This window comes from Stegodyphus dumicola, chromosome 12 (assembly GCF_044657685.1).
Source record: "Stegodyphus dumicola isolate Sdum_Otavi_A_Nest chromosome 12, ASM4465768v1".
Lineage (NCBI taxonomy): Eukaryota > Metazoa > Arthropoda > Arachnida > Araneae > Eresidae > Stegodyphus > Stegodyphus dumicola.
The window spans coordinates 87,852,286-87,876,374 of record NC_140779.1 but is presented as its reverse complement, the minus strand read 5'-3'; the positions used below and the strand labels follow the sequence as shown (position 1 = coordinate 87,876,374).

The following is a 24,089-nucleotide window of genomic DNA, read 5'->3' as shown; positions in this document are numbered from 1 at the left end:
CTCCCGTAGAGTAATGCCATTGCTCGCTTTTAAATCGCTGAGTTTGTTAATCAAAAATTCGTTAAAGTTTTACAAAATATGAAACCGATAATAAAACAAATTCCAAATTTCAAATTTGGTCCCAGATGCCCATATTCGCAGTAGGATTACGTCATTCAAAATTTGATGGCTCTAGATACCCTTGTTTTATGATAATGCAAGAAACATACATACATTTATGCAGATTCTTCATTATTTAATTTCTTAGAATGTAATACAAGACGATAATATTTGGTGGCAACAGTTTGAAAAGGGAAACGGACATTTATAGTGATTCAACGCAAAATCGCGAAACGAAGACAATAGTCTTTCTGGAACAAAGCCCCTTTGGACTAAAAAGAAAAGAAAAACATCAAAATTGTTGCATGAAATTTTTCCATCTTTATGATCAAGCTCAACTTATTCTACTTTTCCATCTTATTATTCAATGGATTATTCTATCTTATATCTAATATTCTATCTCTTATTACTTACAGAACTCGATTAAGTGATAAGAGAACTATATTCTATATATCATTATTTCTGTCTTTCTTATTATGCTATCTATTATTCTTTTACCATTTTTTATTCTATCTCTCCAACATAAATTCTGTTATAATAAGCCCATTGGGAGTTATTAATAACTTAACTGATCAAATCAAGTATAAAATAATATTGTTTATCAAATTCTTACACTTATATGTATATATATAAAGACAAAAGTTTGTCTTCTAATAACTCAGTCACTGGTAAAGGTATCGTCGCCAAACTTTCTATGATTCTTTTCTGGTGCCCTGGAAAAGATCTGCGTCCACGTTTCTTCCCAAAAAATAGCTAAAATCAGAGATATTAATTGAAAACTCAGAAAAAAGATAATTTTCACCCTCATTTTTTTGAGTGGCAACAGTCTCGCAAGCTGGAGATGAAATCTGCTTAATTTCCAAAGTTGTTGCCACTGTTCGCTTTCAAATCCTAGAGTTTGTTAATGAAAAATTTCTAAGTTTTACGATGAAAGAAAAATAGCATTGCCAATCATTAAATACATTATTCCCGATTCCAAACATTCGTGGGAAGCCGTTTCGACTATTAGTACGACTTTAATCAGTCGAAATATTAATTGAAAACTATGAAAGCTCTAATTTTCGCTGTCATTTTTCTGTGCTATTTTGAAAATCACGCTCTACTAAACCACTCTATCACATGTGTATCTCTAATAAATAAAATTGTAAGACAATTGTAAGACAGTAACAAAAAATAAGGTTAATATTTGTCCCGAAAAATAATTTATGTGAAATGAACTTCCGAAAGCAAACATATTTGCTTAACAAGTACAGGTGGGATTTTTAACTTCCCATCGAATTCTGCGGATATCGCTCTTAAATGTCAACATCACAAATCGTAATTTACGAATCATTTGTCTAGCAAATTAAATTAGGATTAAGCTCCCAGTCTTAGTACCTGAATTTACGTCACAGATTGCATACTCAAATGCTTATAAAATGAACCAGGAATAAATCTGGAATTTAACAATGTACGTTACGAGCTTAATCTGGCCCGAAATTACGTCTTTCCGTAACTTCAACTCATTACTTATCTTTATTAGTAATACATAAATTCTAGAATTACGAAATTCTAATAATAATAAATCAGGTTTAAAAGAGACAGTTAAAACTAATATCCGCACTTGCGTCATCTATTTCGAAACCACTCTCGAGCCGTCAGGTGAGAATACAGCAAAGTTCCATACATCAAATTGCCTCTGCTCCAAATAAAAACTTTTACGTGCTCAGCTTGAGCGGATTCTAAGTAATGAAACTTGGAATAGCTTTAAATTACGAGCTATTTTGATAACTCTTTAGCCAAATATTTGCATACGCTCATTTCTACAAACGCAGGCGCGCCCAGATTCAAGCGGAGCTTTACTTTGGGCAATAAAAGAATGTTCCAATTTAAGACACCTTCACGGCTTCCGGTTAACGTTAAAGATAACGAGTGTTCTGCTCTTTCAAACCTTTATCGTGCCTTCCTGAGAGTGGCAACTAAATGTATCCCCTCGTTTGCTCTCCTATCATGAACTCAGTTAGCAATACTCAGCTTTTATGGTCTAGTAAGTTATGTTTTATGACATTTTGGAGGACGTCTTCCCCATCCTTGTAGTCTTGCATAAGGAAGCGAATTGCGCTGTCGTCATAAAAGACCCACTTCTCCTAGTCGTCTTTGAACTGGACTAAATAGACCCCCAATTCTAATGAAAAGCTTGGAAAGATTTCTATTGATAGGGGGTGTCATTGTTGAAGATGTCTTCCTAGCCATCTATTTTCTTTCCTCTAAGAAGGGGCTGTGCCGTTAAGGAAATGTGAGAAGGTTCGAATTACCACTTGAGTTTCGCTTCAGCAATTTAGCCGAGGTAGGATCCCATTCCCAGATCTGAGACTGTGATTGAACCCTCTGAAATTAATGTTTCGTGGATTGCTGGGTTCTTTAGAAGCTCATCTAAGATTGGATGGAGTTTGATTGTAGAGACTGTATTCGCGATCAGAGAAAGGGGTTTGGTCTCAATTACAAGAAAGCATATTTTAATACTCTACGCTGTAATGGAATTTTATTATATGTAACTTATTATTTTCTGATATGTGTCTGTTGATACGTACGTTTAATATGAATTTTTTCTAGCATACTATTTACTTTCTTCTTTAAAATTTCTTTATTTGATTTATAAGCTCACAAACACACAATAACTTTATAAGGTATGAAGGCTTAATTAAGGCATTATGATTAATTGTACGATCGTTTTTAATGGATGTTGATCAAACCTTATGGACTTATGAACTGTAGACTTAATTAAATTCGTTTTTAATGCAAAATTGCGTTTTATTTTTAGTTCCTTAGTCCTCTTTCACGTAAATGTGTTTTAAAATTTATATTTTTGAATTACATATTTTAATTTGAATAATGTAATTAGTTTGGTTATTTTTATTATTTAAATTAAAATAAATCTAACTAATGATAGATATAGGACAATACCTGTTAAACTGTTAACTTTGGTTCCCATTCGTCATCATCTGAACTGATGTATGGATGATCGTAATACACTCATGTCCAAAATTATGTTTACATGCATAAATTCACGGATTTCTCAGAGACTATGACTTATAATTTAATGAATTTTCGTGGAATCATACATAACATGATGACACATGAATACAAAAGAAAAAATTGAAGATCACCTCATATGATAGAAAATTGTAGCATGAAACAATAAAAATGGTAATAAAGTGTGACAAAGAGAGTTAAGAAAAAAAGGAATGATTCAGAAAAAGAATTAAGTCTTACGAATTTAATATGGAATATGATCTCCCCTGACTTGCACACACATATCACAACGTGTTTTAAGGCTGGAAATAACGTTGTTAACCACAGTTTGGGGAATTAATCTCCACTCTTCCAGCAATGCCGTCTTCAGAGCATTTACATCTCTAGGAGGAGGATGTATACGTGCAATTGCTCTTCCAAGGTAGTCCCATAAGTTCTCTATCGGGTTAAGGTCAGGAGAGTTTGGTGGCCAAGGTATTCGCTTAATGTCTTCACTTTCAAGGAATTCATCAACGAGGTTTGCTCGATGTGGACGGGCATTATCATCCATAAATAAAAAGTCAGGTCCATATGCATCCCTGAAAAGTCTTACATAAGGATCTAAGACCTCATCTCGATATATCTGGCCTGTCACAGATCCGCTGCTGAACACGTGTAAGGGCGTACGTCCATCGATCATTATTCCACTCCGTACCATCACACCTCCACTACCGAAACGGTCACGTTCCGCAATGTTCTAGGGATCATTTCGTGTTCCTGACTCCCTCCAGATGTAAACACGTTTAGAATCACCAGTTAAACTAAACCGCGACTCATCAGCAAAGAGAACATGGGACCATTGATGTTCAGTTCAGTTTTGATGTTCTTTACACCAATTAAAGCGATTCCTCTTTTTCTGTGAAGACAGTAAAACACATACCCTTGGCTTTCTGGCATAAAGGCCTTTTTCATTAAGCCTTCTGTATATTGTTTGCCGTGATGCAACAATTCCAGTGGCGGCTGTAAGCTGTGAACTTAACTGGCGAGCAGTAGCCTTTCTGTTACGAAGGGCAGTTAATGCCAGATACCGATCTTCAGAAGCAGTTGTTATTCGTTTCCGACCTTGTCCAGGCCTCCTTACAACACTTCCATCATTTTGAAACTGTTTCAATAGCTTAGAGACCGTCTGTCTTGAAATATTCAGACATGTGGCTGTTTCCATGATTGACTGCCCTGCTTCTAAACGGCCGATAATTCGCCACTTTACAGATTCTTCCAAATGACACTTCGAAGCCATAACAAACCGCTTTGAGTCCCTACACACTGAAATCAAACGCTATGTTGTAGAAATTCACTCAGATATTCAGTTTGCGCAAAGCTCTTGATTCACCCTTGGATGACGTAACGCCTAGATTTGCATATCACAAACCGTTTGATTACTTTTGATTGGATAATGCTAATTAGGCTTGGTTTTTCACACATTCCCTGCAAATACGGATCACATTGGTTCGATATTTCATTGAATATCATCATTTATGGGTATGAAAAGATAATTTTGGACATGAGTGTATATGTAAAGCATGGGAGCACTCTGAGTATGAGGCGAGCCAAAAGTCCTCTCGAGAAGTTGGTTGCAGGGTATAAAGGGTGGAAGACCCTCGGAGCCTCTATCAAAATTGTAGGCGGAACTGAGAAAAGTCGTATTGTCACCTGTATGGTGCCCAAAACTCTTGTCAACGACAGGCGCAGTCTTGCACCTTGCCACGATGAATTTCGTGGGGTTGTTTTGATGTTACTGCGAATACTGCCAGACAAGTGAGATAAGTAACAATAACAACAAATTTTCAATCAGAATCTACGTTTTTGCTGTTTATTATAAATATTTTGTCTTTTATTTAAAATATTATTCAGTACTTCATATTTTTTTAACTGTTTATGATTAATATTACAGAAGTCTTTTCGAGAACATTTATTGATATTGTATATGCTTCGTTTGTTTGCTTGAAGTTAAAAATCTAAAATGCTTCTCTGAGAAAAAAGTAGTTTCCCCCCTCCCTCAGAAGCCTAACTCAAAATATCGGATTATTCAAGAATACACAAGAACAGAAATATTACCCTTTGAAACATTTTTTTTCTTTTTGAGCACGAGATGATACAAAAATGATCAGGTTTTCTGGCGTTCACTGCTCTACCATTTCATGTAATATTATAGAATCAGGAATATAAAATTACATAGAAATATTTTCTCAAAAAATATCAAAATGTTATGTATTTTAAAAATGGCAAGAAACTCAATCTAACGACTCTCTTTCTATGACCATGATTTGTGTCTTTGTTTGGAAGAAATTTACTTAATTTTTGCACAGAGTTAATGTTCTAATGGGGTAAACAAAAAGAATAACGAGAGATAACGCTGGGTATAAAATTGAAGAACTTTCTTTTTTACTGAAGTTTAGTAATAGCAGTAATTCAAAAGGATCTTGATATTTATAGAAAGTAAGTGATTTTAAAACAGCGTAAGCATTTTAATTTCATTAAACGATGTATACCTATGTATCATAAATCTAAAGAAAAGACTTTTCCTTAGAAATAAAGACCTGCTGTACATCTGAAACCGTCGCAATTTTTATGTTAAACATGGTTTATAATACCAAAATCGCGAATATTTTAGGAGCCACATTGTTAAGATGTAACTTCTTTGAAAGTTTATGCACAAATGTAAAATCCTCTCTGAAATTTGTGTTAATTTGATTGTATTTTGTACCAAGAATTTCATAATATAAATAGAAAGATGTAATGTAATACACGAGTGTGCTGCAACCCTCTTGGCCAATAGTAATCGGCCTTATGGTTAATGCAACACACCAACAGATTAAAATTAAAATAAAAATACTGTTAAAAACATCAAATCAAAATTCCCAGTATTGTTTTATTGCCATTTATTAAGTAATCTTTGAAAATCTAAACTCTTTCCTGCGGCAATAGAATTCCTTTATTTTGCTATGTTCTTCCCTAACATGTCGGAATTAGACACGAAATGTTGTGCACTGCCTTCAGCACTACAAAAATTATAGACTATTATTTTGCAAAATAAATCTTCTCAAGGATGACCGGAAGCGCTCGTATCCAATAATTATTTGATTGTAAACAAAATCACACATCATTCTCATATTTTAAGAAACTGCAAAGTTCAACAAATCTTTCCCTTTTCTCGAAATGTTCCATTCTTTCTAGCAATCGTAATTGAAATCGTAATTGCAGACATTTACTCATGTTCGTTTTTGGTAACGATAAATGACGTGAAACTGGACATCAACCCATTAAAATCTTAAAATGTTTCTTCAAATTATTGTCATAAGTAAGCTAATTAATTTACGGGAAATACATCTGCGGGCAGCATAAATATGATTCGGCGGCGCCGGCCTGCGGTCTGCTGCCATACACATCTAACTGCTGTACTCTGTCTATTATAAATACTTCTCACTAATTGATTGCTTCCTTAAAAGTGTTAAAATTTTAACGGCGAGCAACGTACATTGCTAATCATTGATTATTTATACTGTAATATAAAAACTAATATAATTCGCAAGCTAGAATTTACAATTGCAGTTAAAATCTGGTAATAGTTCTTATTATTTTAAATAAAGTTAATGAGCAAATCTGTCGAATTTGAATAAAATCGAAAATTTTTGAATTGTGTGCTTTTATTAGATAATTAATATGTATAAGGGAAAAGATTTAAAGATAAAAGTACAACATACCTTTACCAGATTAATTAAATTTGCTTAATTAAGCGTCAAGTATTAAACATTATTCTTCTTTCAATATAATAACACACTAATTGGTCTAAAAATAATAATTATATCGTATTTCTGATGATTGTTTTTTACATACAGAGTCACCAAGATTCGAAACAAAATTCAGGACTCAAATGGTAAAGAAAGGTGATGACGTAACATTGACCTGCACAGTCTCTGGCGATCCTCCTTTATCTATAACTTGGACAAGAGATAAACAGCCATTGAACCTGGAGACAGAACCGAGGTAAGCTTCAATTAATCTCTTAATTTGTTGTTTGCTGCAACGTCGTCTGCCTTAGATCAAAAACCTAGAAACAAATTTCCATTTCACAAACCATTGCAAGAGCATCCGACATATATGGTTTAAATGTTTAAAGGATTAATAATTTACAAAATAATAATGATTGGGGTATGTGTTTTGTAATATGAGCTGAAAGCATATTTTCTTTTGTTGAGCGTGTGAAAACAGTCACTTTATTCTGTTTTCAAGGTGGTATAATAAGTGAATCGGCTAGCCGTTTTTGTGGTTTTGCCCACGTTTACCATTCATGAGATTTCATCGAAAACCATAAAATAAAAAAACTCGTTCGAATTTGGAAAACATCGCTTCAAGGTGCACTGGCTCATGGCTAGATTCACCTATATACCAAATTTTGTAGCTCTGGGCCTAGTAACTTACAAACGAAAGACACACAGACAGACTCTTTCTTTTACTATATGTAGAGATTAAAAGTAATCGTTCCACCTTTCATTTTTTATCGTATTTGTAAGGATATGCAGATCGATTCTTTCACTTAGAAAATTGTTCTTCAGTAGATTCTCGTGCCATTAGCATTCTATGCTGAAAATTAGGATCTATTGATCAATTCTTTTCACGTCAATCTGTGTATCAGTTTTTATCACTTAAACCGTTAACATCAGACACTCTATTCTAAGCTGATGTCTTTTTTTATATCATTTTTTAGTTACCTACAAATTTAAATGTTGTTCTACGCAATTTGTATACGATCCCTGATGTTTCATTAAAACCAATCTGAAACCTTCAAAGCCCACCAGCGGCTGAGCGGTAAAATCGCTGAACACTGGTAGTTCGGTTCGAGGTTCGAAAACCGCGAACGGGCTGGCTGCATGGACGTTTTCGTGGTTTTCTCCATGTGTAACGTGTATACGAGCCGGTTTGTCTTAGAAAGTCCTCCACGAAGGCATCCCTTCCCTTAGGCAGATAGCCCTCGTGTGCTTTGCCGTATTCTCAATACACCACCACCTGAAACCCTCAAATTAAATACCTCGTTCAATTTTTGTCGTATATAGGTCACTTTTTGTATTTCATTTTTGTCACAAGTACGAGTATAACATTTTCCTAGATGTACGTAAAAGAACTGAAAGAAAGTAAAAAAATTATATTTTTTTAATTTTTTAAAATTAAGTTTAAAAATAAATGACGTGAATGTTTGCGTCATTTTGTAATGGAAGTACTTATATGTCTTCGATCAGCTGTCGCAAATATAAAACCTGGGTGATGAGTTTTATGGACATGGTGCATACATACATTGCTTTCAGCTATATATAAATTAATAGTAAATCAACAGAAGTAAAAGTCGGAACAAAAATTAAATACAAATTTAGTTCTACTAATTATAAAGGAGTACTTATTTCTATCTCCAAGAAAAGGATAGAAAAACCGAGTAAACGCGAGTGTTAACGCGAAGGTTAACAATTAAAAACGGAATTGTTCTCGGAGACGGAATTTTTCCAGGAGAGAGAAATAGGTAGACCTTTATAATTTGTGGAAATAAATTTTTATTTAATTTAAGTTCCAACTTTTACTTCTTTTAATTTACTATTAGTTTATTATAATCTAGAAGATTCAGCGCAGATTCGTCTCTTTTCTTTTAAATTTATTATCGCTTCAATGATGACTGTTCTTAAGAGTATATATATATGTACATGCAGCAAAGCTATTATGTACCTTGAAATGGAGCAAAGTGTTAGGAAGCCTATTACTGTATATCCGTCAATTAATGGCACTTCAGTGTAATAACAATACAGATATAGAATTGCAGTCATTAGAAATTTTGCTTAGTTTACAAAAACAAACAAATAAAAGTACTTATGAACTTCTTTTAATCAGTCACATATGAATTTTTACTGCTATTAACCTAAGAAAATCATTAACGAAAATTCTTTTAAAATTAATTAAATTATGTTTCATTTGTTCAGTAATGAACTTAAGTAAAAATAATTACCGCATTAAAATATAGAAAACTGCTTTTGAGACAGATACTAATGATTTACTTTTAGTATTCTAAATGTAGAGAAAGTTAGATAAATAAAAATTTTAACAGACTGAAAACATCTCAGTTCTCTTTTTTTATATCATAATGATTTCTAAGACTCACTTTAGAACGTACAAATTTTAATATTCAGTTGAAAACAAACCGTCTGCGAACTTAAATACTTTCTTATATTTCTAGTATTCCTTTCTTTATTTTGTTATTAATAAAAAATCAATTTTTGCAAGAAACAGTTTTAACAAAACCTCTATTATAAATATTACTGCAGTTTTTAGGCTTTCTATTTCATCAAGACGTAAAATGTTTACCCAAAAGTTAAATCGAACAAACTTTAATAACTGATCAATTGATTAAAGGAGATTTAAAACCTGGAAACTAGGCTCCTTCAAGTTTTCATCTGTCCTGACACTAAGGCATTCTGAAAACATGCATAATGTGTCTTAATGACACTAAGATCTTATTTTTTTATAGAAAGATTGCTGCTGTTTCAAATGGCAAGACACTTGAAATTTAATGCGTTCGTTGACAAAGGCACACATCCAACGGTAATTTAGTGATCACCAAGAACGTTGGCCATGGTGTACTACAAGAACTAACCAATTGTGTACTCTCTTTTTGGTGGATAATACCCCTAGGAACGGATCCGGGGTCTCCTCCCTCCCTCCCCCTCGTCTAAACCTCACGAGAGGACATACTTTAGACCAGTATTTTGAGTGACCTCAGGCTCCAGAGACATGGTCCCCCCATGCCCCACATCACTTGCTAACATTAAAGCTTTCTCTGGGATTCGAACCTGAGCTCATGGATTCAGCAGTTGAAGCGCTGACCGCCATACCGATTGGGGCGCTTAACGTAAAAATTTGAAAAACATATATCAGATAGCATCATCTCTAGTTTTTTATAAAAAGAGCTTACTACTTGTACAAAGAGGTCGTGCTATTTGTAGAACAGATAAGCGAAAGCTACGTTTTCTTGGAGAATCACGAATAATTTTCCTTTGCAGGTTTGCATTCTTCAAGTGAAGAAGACGAACAGTGAAGGTCTCTAGCTACTTGGCATTTTTGGCGGTTTACTAGATAAATCAGCTCAGACGTTTAGGTTGTGATTCGTATGAATTTTGAGCAAAACGATTTGAAAGGACGGGCATTTTTAGAAACGAAAAGAGAGTTTCTATGTTTGGTATTCTGTAGATACTAATATTCTTCTCTTACTTACTGCATAAATAAGGATATGTTTAACCAGCATATAACTTAAAACTGAAATTCCATTTCAAAGCTGACGTTAACTTGTAGGATTTACTCTAGTTCAATTAACTTATTATTCAAATTTTTATCTTTCCTGAAAAAAAAAAAGCAAAAATATCTCAATTCATGCTCACAGTGCCTAAGTGATGTCCCAAAAATAAAGAGAATTTTTCATTAGACTTACGATTCAGTTTAAGTTAAGAAACCACAGTAATTAACTTTCGATTCACTGAGATTTGCATGGAAGCGAAGAAGAGTAGGAAAGGACAAAATTTTAATTTAATTCTGGAAAATTAACATGATTGTCACATGCTTGAAATTTAGTTCCCCTGAGTATTCTGCTGACGCATGGGTAATTGGGAAAAAATATTTTCTTTTAATAGTCATTGTGAAGTGTTTCAGCTTAAATAATTTATTTAAGAAAAGTAATGATTATCAGAGCCGGCAAACTAAAGTGTAGTGTTTACCACTGTCAGTATATTTTGCCAAAAGAAATGCATTCGAATTGAAATTTTACGCTTCCGATTTATTTAAAATGTTGAAGCAAATCATTATTTAGAAATAATTCTTTAAATTCTGGATACATTTTAAAATAAATATTTTTAGTCTTTAAATTAAAAATACCTAAATTATTATTTTTATTTTTGACAGATTCCAAGTGTCTCAGACCACAAGCGGCGACTCAAAGATGAAATCTATATTACGTGTAACCTCCGTTGGAAGGGTTGATTCAGCACTTTATACATGCCTCGCTTCCAACGAGTATGGTCAAGATGATACAAATATTCAGCTCATCGTACAAGGTATTTTTTATCCAGTATTTATGAATTCTTATGCCCTTGTAGTGAACCTATCCGAAGTCTAAATCAGAACCCATTCACAATGAATCTTAAATTCATCGCAGACAACAAGTAATGAGTAAATTTAATTTAAACACTTGAATTAAATTTGTTCTCTTAAATTAAACATTAAAAACAAAATCCAATTAAATTTTTAATTCTTAGTAGCCTAAAAAATATCTAAATCAGGGAGGGGGATAAAATCTTTGAGCATTCCGTTCAAACCGAAATACAAATAGAAATTTTGTTTTACTAACTTAAAAGGAAAGCAAGCAATGGAGTGATTTCCTCTCTTTAATGTAAGCACGATGTATTAACTCATATATAAAATATAAAGAACACATAAGTCAAAATGCATGTATAGGATGAAGGCATCAAGCAATGTATAAAATGAATAATGCGTAATGAGAGTACAAGTGTCTCATTTAGGAAGCATTCACTTCCAAAAGAGAGTTAGTTCATTGTCAAAGAGCTGGGGCAAAACTAATGTAGCATGCATATAAAGTAGTCTTTACTGGAAGTGTAAAACACATCTGCAAATGCAAAATGACATTTTCAAGGAAGTGAATTTCCAAGTTTCATATCGTTCTCAAAACAATAATATGTAATTCATATCCTTGAGAGCAATCTTCGCGCATTCCGTAATAATCAAGCTTGTCGAGTTATATGAATATCTTTAAATATCTATATGTTAATAAACTCATCTGAACAGACAAATTATTATCGCAAAATAGGTACTGCATACTAGAAGCGATAGAAAGGATTTCTTGGGGTTTAAGTATGCAATAAATCAGCACATTTCTTAAGGTTACATTTACTAAATTTGACTTGCGAATAAAAATAAAACTATTTAAGCTGATTTTTCGATTAGAACACATTGTTACTATAAATTCTCGTCTGTTGCCAATGTTTAAATATAAATGCTATGCATTTATATAGATATACTAATTGCAAACGCTTATATACATAAACAATTACAAAACAATTTTAAAAACATAATATAACCATGCCTAGTATTTCCGCGCATTAAGCTATTGAAAAATTATGAGTAAAGACATAAAGTAAGCAATTTAGACCTAGTTTTTCACAAAGACCAAATATTGAAATTTATTAGTAATAACTTAAAATCCTATAAATGTAAAAGGAATTTAAGAAATGTTGAAACTAAACTACTTCAAACAAGCAAAACCCTAATTCAAAAAATCAATGAAATACAAAGCAAAAATAATATAAAAGAAGACGAATTCAATCAATTTCAATGGCAATTCGTCAGGAGGAGAGACATTAAAATCAATTGAAATCTCTCTTCCAGAAAAAATCCTTGCTTTTCTGTATCCAGAATTAGCCGATGAATCAGTCCAATGTATTTTAATTATAATAGTTAAATTCAAAATTCTGACCCCCTTCCCAAAGCAATGAAAAAACAAAGTAAATTCTAATAAAACGTTTACCTTTAAACAATGAGAACTCTATCCAGAGAATTGAAAACGTAAGTTAAATAATAAAACTTTAGTGAAAAGACTTAATCCAAACGGAACTGAAATATAAACTCACAAGAAATAATTAAAAACTTTAAGTACTTTCAATTAGAACACAACCGAAACTATGAAAAAGATCTTACTAGTAGTGACACTTAGGTCTGCCAGTTTGGATGTATATATATATATGTAGGATGTAGAACACATACTAAACATTATTTTTAAGATGCATACACTATGCATACTTTACAGTATAGAATATATCACTAATTTTATACATACACAAAAATAACATTATGCATTCCATTTACTGCATGTGTAAATAATAATGTAATACAATATTCTAGAGCATAATGAGTAAAAGTAGGTATTAGCCTTTTTAATCTATTCCCTGCTTCTTAACACTTGATAAAATTTCATATTTTATTTCCAAAAACTGGAAAATTGAAACTTTTTTATTTAAAAAAAAAGGTGAACATAAGCAACATAAAGGCTTGCTTGTAGCTTCGAATTTATTATATTTAAAGAATATGTGATTTATTTTATTTTGCTTTTGGTCCTATAGATGACATGTTCTGTAAGTGCACATCAGTTTGAATCGTTAAAAATGTTATTGTCATATGTTTATTAACATCGTATTTGTTTGATTCTAAAATGTACTCTTTTTTTAGTAACATAGTAAAAAGGCTGCGCCTTAGATTCGAATAAATAATAAAATATTATCATATCATGTCTTATTAAATGTACTTAAAGGAGTATTCCTATTTATATTCTTAAGTTTACATGGTATACACCTTTTATTTTCCTTAATTATTTATTTATTTTGAACTCTAGCCCTTTCGTGCCACGCTTATTTCAAGTACGCTTGAGATATTTTTGCCACTAGAAAAAATCATTAAAAACACCTGAAGTTACCTATCTTAATTTCAAAAACACTTTTTAAAATGAATTACTAAGTAAACTACAGATTATGAACTAAAAAACTTTAAAACAACAGAAAAATTTGAAAAAAACGAGCAAAAAAATATATTTGTGAATTTAAATTTGTGAATTTTTTTTTGTGAGCAAAAGTATTATTATTTTTTTTGCTTATGTATGTGGGCGTGTGTGTTTCAATTATTCTAAAACAAAAATAGAGATATATATGAAGTTTTTTATAGTCCGGATTTTAAAGATGATCTAACAACAATAAAGATGATTTAAAATTATTAAGACTAGATGAATGACGTCTAGTTGTACTAGGAAATCAGAAAACCTAATACAGCAAATTTATGGAAGTTTATTTGCCCTCTGAATTTCAGCAAGAAAGCATGATTCTTTTCGTCGTGTTTTCTTTCCCCAAAAGAAATCTGCATTTTCTGATTCATCTATCTTACACAGAGAAATGTTAGAAAAATCGATCGTAATGTTCCACAAAAAGAGTTCCTTTAGCTCTGCATAAGTATCTCATATTTCAAATAAAGTATCTCAAAATATCCAAATCCTCCAAAATCTCAAATAAAAAGCAGATTTAAAAATATCCATCAATGACAACTGTACTCGTAGCTTAAATTTTGTAACTGTCAAGTGTCATAATTCTAGCAACATTGTAAAGCAGAGTTTAGGATCTTCAGATAAAATCTCTATCCTTCTCCAAAATAAATTTCGTTACTTTGCAATATCGGTACCTGCCACAGATTAAAATTACTTCCGTTGCGCATATTTGAACATATTCCAAGCACATTTTTAACTAATCGTAAAATTTCAAGGGGTATTGATTTTCATTCATTTTCCACTACCTTCCGGAGTCTAACAATCGTGGTCTGCGTGCGCCTAGAAAGAGCTCGTTCAAGAGCCCAAAGACACAATAGTCCATAAGTAAAACACCAAGAGACTTAACATATGACAGGTGACAGAGGACGGGGACACCTGGGGGTCTGACAAAGGTAAGCAGGTATACGTCCCACGCCCTCCACTATCTTGGGCCGGCAGCTCCCAGGAAGTCGGCCTCGAGAATGCGTTTGCTTCCCTGTGAAGTCGCATGAACAAACAGGTGACAGGTGACGGAGGACGGGAACGCCTGGTGTTTAACAGAGGTAAATAGGCATATGTCCCTCGTCCTCCACTATCCAGAGGCAACTGGATAGTAGAGACTATTCAGTTAATACATTTTCTGTTGCAAAATAAATAAATAAATAATGAAAATAAAATGTGTAAACCATGTAAACTTAAGAATATAAATAGGAATACTCCTTTAAGTAGATAGTAGAGACTATTCAGTTGCCTGGATAGTCCAGAGGCAACTCCCTGGAGCCGCACGAGGCCGCACCGGGAGTACATGACTTCATTAGCTGCATGAATATATAAGCATTAACTGTTAGGATGCGTTCGTGATGCTCTTGGGCGCACGTTGCCATAATTCTTAAATACATCAAATACTAATACTAATAATAATAATAATAATAATAATTCTTAAATGCATCATATAATAAATACATTGAACATAATTAAATACATTGAAACATTGGTTACGTGATACATTAAGTTACATGAATACATTAATCATGGACTTGAGAGCGTGATTACAGTAAGATACTTGAATGCATTAAACCTGTTTACATTTATTATTTGCGAACTTGCGCTCCTTTATATAGGTGAATATTATTTATATACGCCCTTTGTCGCTATTGTCCCCTTCTGTTTGCCATTTTTGTCGAGAAATGTTTAGAATATAGTGCTTAATTTAGAATCTTGGCGCCGGGAACCGCCATTGGGTTGCCCCTATATTAGAAAGCTGCTTTTTTGACTAGAGAATCAGCGAGCTTATACCCCGCATATCCTACATATGTCTTGGCTCAATGGAGCGTGATATTCAAATGTGTGCTATTGCGAAGTAATTATTGTATGGAATTGACTGGTTGTAAAGAATGTGAAGGATTGCGGATCGCTTATAGCGCGGATTGTTGTATATTATTTGTATATTTATGAGATTATTTGTATATTTCGGAAATTCTGTGTTATGGCAAAGCGGACTGCTTGCTCCGAGGCTAAGTCCTCTCCCTGGAAGACGCTGTTATGTTCCGCGACGTGCTCCTTCCAGTGATATGTCTGTACAAATATGTTGAGACGGACTAGGGCACTTCCTACACCTGCAACAGATTTTGAGCCATCTGTGAAGATAAGAGACTTAACAGGAATACGTTTGAAAGGTATATTTAGAATACCTCTATTAGTCTCCATTTTTTAAGGAATGTAATGGTACTTTTGGAATATGACTTACTGTTTTGCATTGACGAAGTTTCGCTCTGGAAGACACTGGGATGAAGAAATGGAAATTCTTTTGTAAATAGCGGATGTAAAAGTTTCTCTCGATAGTAAAGTTTGTTTGAACATCTGTTTCCACCCCTCTCATTTTTAATTTCATAGTCCCTCAGTAATCATAAACCTCTTACTGAATCTTTCTTTGCATTGACGGAAACCAGTTTATACACTTTTTCCTCATCGGTTTCGGTAATTAATACATTTTCTGTTGCTGTCTTTTATGTAAATCATTCTTCATCACGGATCGTAATATATTTCCCTTTATCTCCTGCTAAATACTTTTCATACAGGCCTCTACAAATTGTCCTGCGTTGAGCCTCATGCCTCGACAAAAGCTGATGAACATTACATTTTTAGTTTTCTTACGCTGTAAATCTTGGTATATTATTTTATTTACTGTTGCTGCGGAAGTACTTAAAGACTTTTTAATTGGTTTGCACGTCGACTCACTTTCTCTTGTTAAAAACTACTTAAATTTTTAAACATTAGAAAGATTACATACCTTTTTTGTGTATACGTTTGTAGTCTTCTGTCCATATATAAGCAATGATTAATGGTTTCTTCCCTTACCGATTAGTACTCTTGCTTATTTTGTACTTGGCAATTTTAATATCATGCATTTCTCAAAGTTCTCAAGGAATGAGTTTAGGATTTGTTTTTGGCTCTCGTATATCTGCAAAAATCTCAAAATTTGAAAATAAATATATTGATCAGCTTCTGTCGTACGGAGGTTAAACTTTTAAGTTTTATTCTCTAGAATGATTAAGAGCTTTTATTGAATATAATTAAAGAGACAGTATAAAAAATTAGGGAGACTGTATCAGAAATTTGATTTTCTAATTTTAACAAAATGAACTTTTACAATGCCACAAAAGGCGTAGCTAATTGAACACCCTGAACTGAAAATTTTCTAACCTAAACCGAAACCTCCCCTTGGCAATTAATACGCTCTTCGCTTGTATCTCTGTTGCTTCTTGGATGCCATTTCGCTATGCTCTCTTCCTATCACAATAGTATTAAAAAATGCAAATGTTCTGGAAACAGGCACAATTAGAGTGTGAACTGAAAAGTAGACGCAAATGGGAATTTAAAAAATATGAAATTTAATCTGCCTCGACTTCAAAGTTTCCTATTCATTACGGATTAGCATTCTACACAATCAAAATTCTTCCTCCTCAGTATGCCATCTACGTGCTTCGTCATCAGAATTTCTGCATTTCTGCGTCTCAGTGCTCTTACGTCAGTACTTCTCTAAATTTATATTTTTATTACACACACACATATAATACATGAATGTGTTTGTGTACACTTGTTACAGCATCATAATTCACAATTTTCATATATATATATATATATATGGTGTTTCTAAACTAATGTGTCAAAAATATAAAGGCAGGTGAAAAGCAAATAAAATCTTGTAGCCGCATGCAGGTAGTCGCAAGTGAGAAAGTTCTTAGTTATCTGTGAACACATAACTAAGAAATGCATATCAAAAGAAATAAACAAAGTCAAAATAGCAAATATTTTAATTATTTAACTTTTTACAATAAGTATATGGTAAAAATACGTAATATAAAATGTATGACGACCAAAAATAACACAAGATCTACTTTTGCATAGCTCTCGGTTAATATTCTCGGGTATTCGGTAACTCTCTACTCGGTAATCATTCTATGTAGCGTATTTTTCGCCGTATAAGACGCACCGGCATATAAGACGCACCCAATTTTAAAGGAGGCAAATCTAGAAAAAAAAGATTATGAACCAAGTTCTGTAGTAAAATATTTTATATCAACTGTATAAAGTTAACAGCAGTTTAAGAAAAATTTTATGTCAACCATGTAACATACTAAGAGCTATCTTTACTCTCATAAACAGTCATCAAACAGTGAAAGTAACAAAAATAAGGCTGTCATGTTTTTATTCTAACCCCAAGAATTCCTCTTCTTCGTTGCTATCAGAAATGAGGAAGGACAGATCCACGCAGTCATTGTCATCACTTTCTTCCTCACTGGTGTCAAATAAGACGTCGTCTTCTGTTCCATCCAAGGCATTACTAATGCCACACTTCTTGAATGATTTTACAACAATGACTTTCTTTATGGAGTCCCATGACCTTTTAACCCATTCACACACTTGTGTGATAGTATTCCTTTGGCATTTTTTGTGCAATTCTGGTCTTGGTGCGCATAGAAAGGCCAGATCTCTTCATAAATCTATAGCACCACGATGGTGATCCGGTGAAATCCTGAATGCCTTTCTCCACAGCAATGCGTTTGGCCTCATAGATTATCATTTTTGTTGAGACAGAAAGTCCATTTTGCCGGTGACGTGTGATCCACTCCTTTACTTCTACCTCTAACTCTGGCCACTTTGCAGTTGGTCCACGCAAGGTGTGCTTGCTTTTATCCAACTTTTGGAGCTGATCCTCCTGTTTCCTCCACTGTCTTATCATTTTCTCAGTTGGAGGTGGCCCAAAGTGTCTCTCCGCTGCTCTGTTTCCATGCTCCTTAGCAAATTTTATTACTTCCAGCTTGAAAGCAACTTTATATGCCAGTCTCTTCTGCTTCGACATCTTGATGGGGTGTTCAGATATACCATACTACATATATCACAGCTCACAGCTATCCGCGCCTCCGCTTGCTCCCGCACTGCGATTGGCTGAGCGAAGAGACGCGTGCCTTCACCCGCTCCCGCGCTGGCTTACGAGACTCTAAAAAGTGCACAAAGCCAGCGCGGGAGCGAGCGAAGGCACGCGCCTCTTCGCTCAGCCAATCGCAGGGCGAGGCAGAGACCGTCCAAATACAGTGCGAGGCAGAGCGGGGCTTCCTGGTCTCAGACGGCGCCAAGAGGTGGAAGGGAACGGAGTGGCCGAGTATTCCTGCGGTAAGGTATGTATGCAGAGGTAGAGGGGCAGCGGAGGGCCATGATGGGCTTTTGTATTTGCCTTATAAGACGCAGGCACTTTTTCCCCCCTGATTTTGGGGAGAAAAAGTGCGTCTTATACGGCGAAAAATACGGTATATTCGTCGAGCAGCAACTCCATCCGTAGTCGCACAGATAAAATGGATGTTTCCAAGTTCTGTTTTTGTGTAGCAATTCATATTGCTCGAAAGTTTCACAGGGAATGATGATTTACGCCAGCTAACCCCTTTTACATACCGATTTCAACAGCGCTGTCTACTACTTCAACGCGCATTTTCGGTCACACCATCTATTACGAAACCTACGTATTTCGGTCTCAATTACCTACCTTTAGGCAGATAGCCCTAGTGTGCTTTGCCAAATTCTCAATAAACCAAACCAAACCAATACCTACCTATACGCATATTTGCTAGATATTTTAAAATCATCCTACATATATCTATGCATAAACTGTGTTTCTTTTTTTTTTTTTTTAATTGGATAATCTGATTTCGCATCTCATTATTCATGTTTAAATTATTACTAATAAATTATTTAAGACAGTTTTAGTTAGGTTACAATCTATACTAACAGTAGAGCTATTGCAATATATGTACCACTTAACTAAGGAAAATTTATAAAAAGCTAAGGAACTTTGTGAGACAGCGCGACATTAATGATCCATATTAATAATGTGATAATAAGTCCTTAATTACACATTCTTGTGATTAATAAGTAAAAATGCGTCTAGTATATATTCATAAAGTCAAATAAAGTTCATTTTCATTTGGTCAAATTAGTATAGCGACTAACTAAAATTAAAATAATTTAGAATATGATTAAAAATACAAATTTTCGTAAAATTATTTTAATACCATGAAATTTTTAAACCTTCGTTGTTAAAAACTGTTTTTGTAATAATATCATAAATTAAAAAAAAAAAAAAAAGTACTAAGCTTAAAAAATAAAGGAATTCTTTTACATGATGAATGGTAATAAATAAAAGTAACCGTCCTTCTATAAGCACAAACACCAGGTAGCTCTAAAACTATTTATTAACGCAGCACAGAAACAGTTACAAAGGAAATACACATCGAAATAGAATATACACCAAAACGGAATACCTAACATTTAGAATTACCGTTCGAGTCACGAAAACATAATATTGGGAGCTAATCGCAGCTGGAGGTTGAGTAACTGCAAGTTGTTCTCGTTGCCATTAGATGGCGTTCGATAAAATAGCTATGTTACATAAATAAATAGATAAATCTGAAAGCTTTCAGATTTTATAAAAAAAAATTAGAATTAACGTTAAAAAAGGTGTAATATATTACACCTTTTTTTTTTCGTTTACGCACACATACACGTTTAGAAAGCATTTGTGCTAACGACTCTGTAGGATAAAAATATCTAAGAGCTGCATATCTTTAGAATTTCCGATAGACAGTCTCGCACTGGAGATAAAAATGTTTTGTTTCGTTCAGTGTTGCCATTACTCGCTTTGAAATCGTTCAGTTTGTTAATCAAAAATTCGTTAAAGTTTTACAGAATATGAAATACACAATAAAATAAATTCAAGATTCTTCGGGCTTCCAAGTGTCCATATTCGGGTGGAGGAGTACGTTATTCAACATTTGATGGCTCTAGGTATCTTTTTCACATTGCGAGAAACATAAGCACTTTCATGCAAATTCTTCATCATTTAATTTCTTTAAAGATAATATAGGGCGATAATCTTTGGTGACAACAATGTGAAAAGTGATTCAACGCTTTTAGTGATTCGACGCAAAATGCCGACTAATTAGCGCCCCTTGGGCTAAAAATAAAACAAATTTAAAATAATTATCATTTTCCTTATATTTGTATACTAGTGGCAGTACGTGTTGCCAGTTAAGTTAGATTGAAGTAATGTAAACATAAAGCTGCAATCCTCTAATAACGGAGCAAAAAATACAATTCATAATCATACATGTTTCAGTCTGATGAGATATGGAACCCACATAAAAAATTTCGCTAAAAAGTAAACTAATTTTCTCTCATTACATTAGCAATAATGGCACACAGTTTTTAATGATTTTCGTTCTTTCTAATCAAATAGTTGTAAAAACTCAAGCTCCATCCAGTATTTCACCTTTATTCAATTTTAATGGATTAAATGTGGGAAAAATGGATCATAATTGATCAGAAATCAATAGCGCGAACAAACACGCAAACATGCATCCTTTCTGTATATATATAGATAGATTTTTGTAAATCTTACAAGTTTTTAATAAAAGATTCTATGATTTGAAAGCGAACAGTGGCAACACTTTTCAAAGTAAAGCATTTTTATCTCTAACGCGCGAGACTGTTGCCACTCGGAAACTTGAGTGCGAGAGAAAATTAGTGTTTTCAGAGTTTTTAATTAATATCTCGGATGATTCTAGTCGTATGAAGATGGAAACAGTTGAAATGGCTTTCCAAGACTTTTTGGAATAGGGCATACTGTATACTTAATGTTTGGTAATGCTCTTTTTATTTCATTGTAAAACTTGGAAATTTTTTATTAAAATACTCTACGATTCGAAAGCGAGCAGTTTCAACACTTCTCGAAACGAAGCAGAATTTATCTCCAGCTTACGAAACTGTTACCAATCGGAAAAATGGAAGCGAAAATTAGCGTTTCCATAATATTTAATTAATATCTCTGATTTTATATTGATATTTTTTGTTTGGAAGTGGACATCGACCTTTCCCAGAGGCCAGAAAAGAATTGTAGAAAGTTTGGTGACGATAGATTATTAAAAATAGTTATAACACAGAACTATTATATTGCAAATAAAATACAAATTTCGATTTTAAACTTGTTATTTTTTAAAATCATCACAATTCAGTAATGAATTGTGATGTAATTCAGTAATTCTTCTTGTCCATTCAAATATAGAAGACAATGTTTTCAGTTCATTATCTTTTTGGATTTTCCTTACCTTTTTTTAAATATATCCGTTTATCTACATTGCCATTTCTTAAACTGGATGCATGATCACAAAAGATCGAAATAGATTTTCCTAAGCCATTTTCGTGGTAATGTAATGTATAAGAATGGAATAAAAGTAACTTATTCTAAGACATCTGCAGCCCACACACAGAGATAATTCTCCTTCGAAAGCCTCCTTTACGTATAAACGCCATCAAAATTTTATCCATAATTATCTGTTAAGAAATCTTAGCAGAAAGCGTACATTTGTATAGAATATTAAAATGTTCATTAACGGATTTCTAACTCTATGTCAAGTGTATTCCTTCAGGATCAAACCCATTATTATTCTACTCGATAAATAATAAATAATGCATAAAATCATTTCCTGGAAGTAATTTGATAAATTTTGATGCAGAAATATTCTCCGTGAGATAATCAGTAAAATATTTGAGTATTCTTCAACATTTTGCTCATAGTAGTGAGATGTGGTGAAGAATTTAGAGTACAGCATTAGAGAGAATAAATATTAAAGAGGCACCTGCCTAATTACGAATCTGAATCTGACAGCGAATGTCTGGAAGCGGAAGTAATTATGCTGCAGATAGGGCTCTTGCAATAAATATTGCGAAGCCGTTCACAGACAATTTATGGTGCGATATGAATTGATTATAAAACGTAGGCAATGGGTAATAACTTGTTGATATAATTTTCCAAGTTGTCAGTTGCATACTGCTTTATTTTAAATGAATTACAGACGAATTAAAAAAATTATCACGAAAAACCTTTTTCAAGAACTTAAAATTTGAGAATTGAAACTTCTTTAAAAATGAATTATAATATGTATCAATTGATTCATTTTTTAACAAAAACGATTTCGAATTTGTATCAAAATCTTAATATATATACACGATTTTAATGCATTAAAATTTCAGCAATTTCTTAAAGCTTATTTTAAATATTCAAATAAGAATTTTAATAATACTGAAAGATTTCTTTTTAACAATTTTCACCAATTTACTTTTTAAAAAAATCTGGAAGCTTTCAGATTTTATATTTATTTCCTAAGGGCGAAATACGCATACACGTTTCAAGAGCATTTGAGCTGATGTTCCTTTGGGCTAAAAATATTTAAAAACATCTTATCTTTAGAATTTCCGATAGACAGTCTAGCGCGCTGGAGATAAAAATGTTTTTTTTTCTGCACAGTGTTGCCATTACTCGCCTTGAAATAGTTGAGTTTGTTAATCGAAAATTCGTTAGAGGTTTACGAAATTTGAATACGCAAAAAAGTATTTAAAAACAGCATATCTTTAGAACTTCCGATGGACAGTCTCGCGCGCTGGAGATAAAAATGTTTTTCCTGTATAGTGTTGCCGTTGCTAGCTTTGAAATCATTGAGTTTGCTAATCAAAATTACAGGCTTATGTGAAGTGGTATTCATTATATTAATGTGCATGCACAATTGCGCAGCAGTATGACATAAAACAAAATGCTTATGAACACTGCTGGCACTAATTAGGGCATTGATTGGTGCTCTTGACTGCCCCCATAATGCACTGCAGATATGATTATTCCATACAGAAATAACAGAATTCCATAAATGAATGGCACCACAAGTAAGCCCAATCATGAATGAATTGTTAAAGAAAGCAAACTCAGTAGACAGCACTTATAACGCCTGTCACTGATCGCAAAGCTATGCAGCGTTTCTCAAGTTTCGTGCTGAAGTCATGCACATGATATCAGGAATGCACTATGTGCTCTTCGGTGATTATCTCATTTGTGTTCATTCTTCTTGACTCATTGTTGATAATCGATGAATCCGTGTCTGGGTCAAGCTAATGAAAGGATGGATCTCATTTTCTTTGGCAGTCGCCCGTCTCCGGTTAGGTAGGTACCATGATACGAGATATCAGTGCGTAGCAGCAAGTCAAATTTGCTTGTCGCTCCATTAGCATGCTGACAGTTGCAAGCTTCGCTAGCGAGATTCTTTAGCATATTTTCCTTCTATTCCTGCCTTTCCTCATAACCAGTAAGGAAATGCAATTGCTTGAGTCTTTCAGTGATGCTTCCAATAGGTTCAGGCAATATTATGTTCTGCGAATGATAGCGAGATGCTTGCAATAGGTTCAAGGTTCTTGCTATATCCAACAAGCTTGCCAGATATATTTCCAGGCTAAA

General features: G+C 33.5%; 1 protein-coding gene across 1 annotated transcript in view; it reads left to right on the top strand.

Annotated features, from left to right (window-relative positions):
- Window positions 1-24,089, top strand: part of LOC118200827 (cell adhesion molecule Dscam1-like) — a 1,398,975-nt gene that overhangs the window by 1,221,623 nt on the left and 153,263 nt on the right. Inside the window, exons 13-14 of the mRNA XM_085827411.1 lie at window positions 6,987-7,134; window positions 11,080-11,231. Coding sequence (XP_085683537.1) covers window positions 6,987-7,134; window positions 11,080-11,231 — 300 coding nt within the window. The remainder of the gene's footprint in view (window positions 1-6,986; window positions 7,135-11,079; window positions 11,232-24,089) is intronic.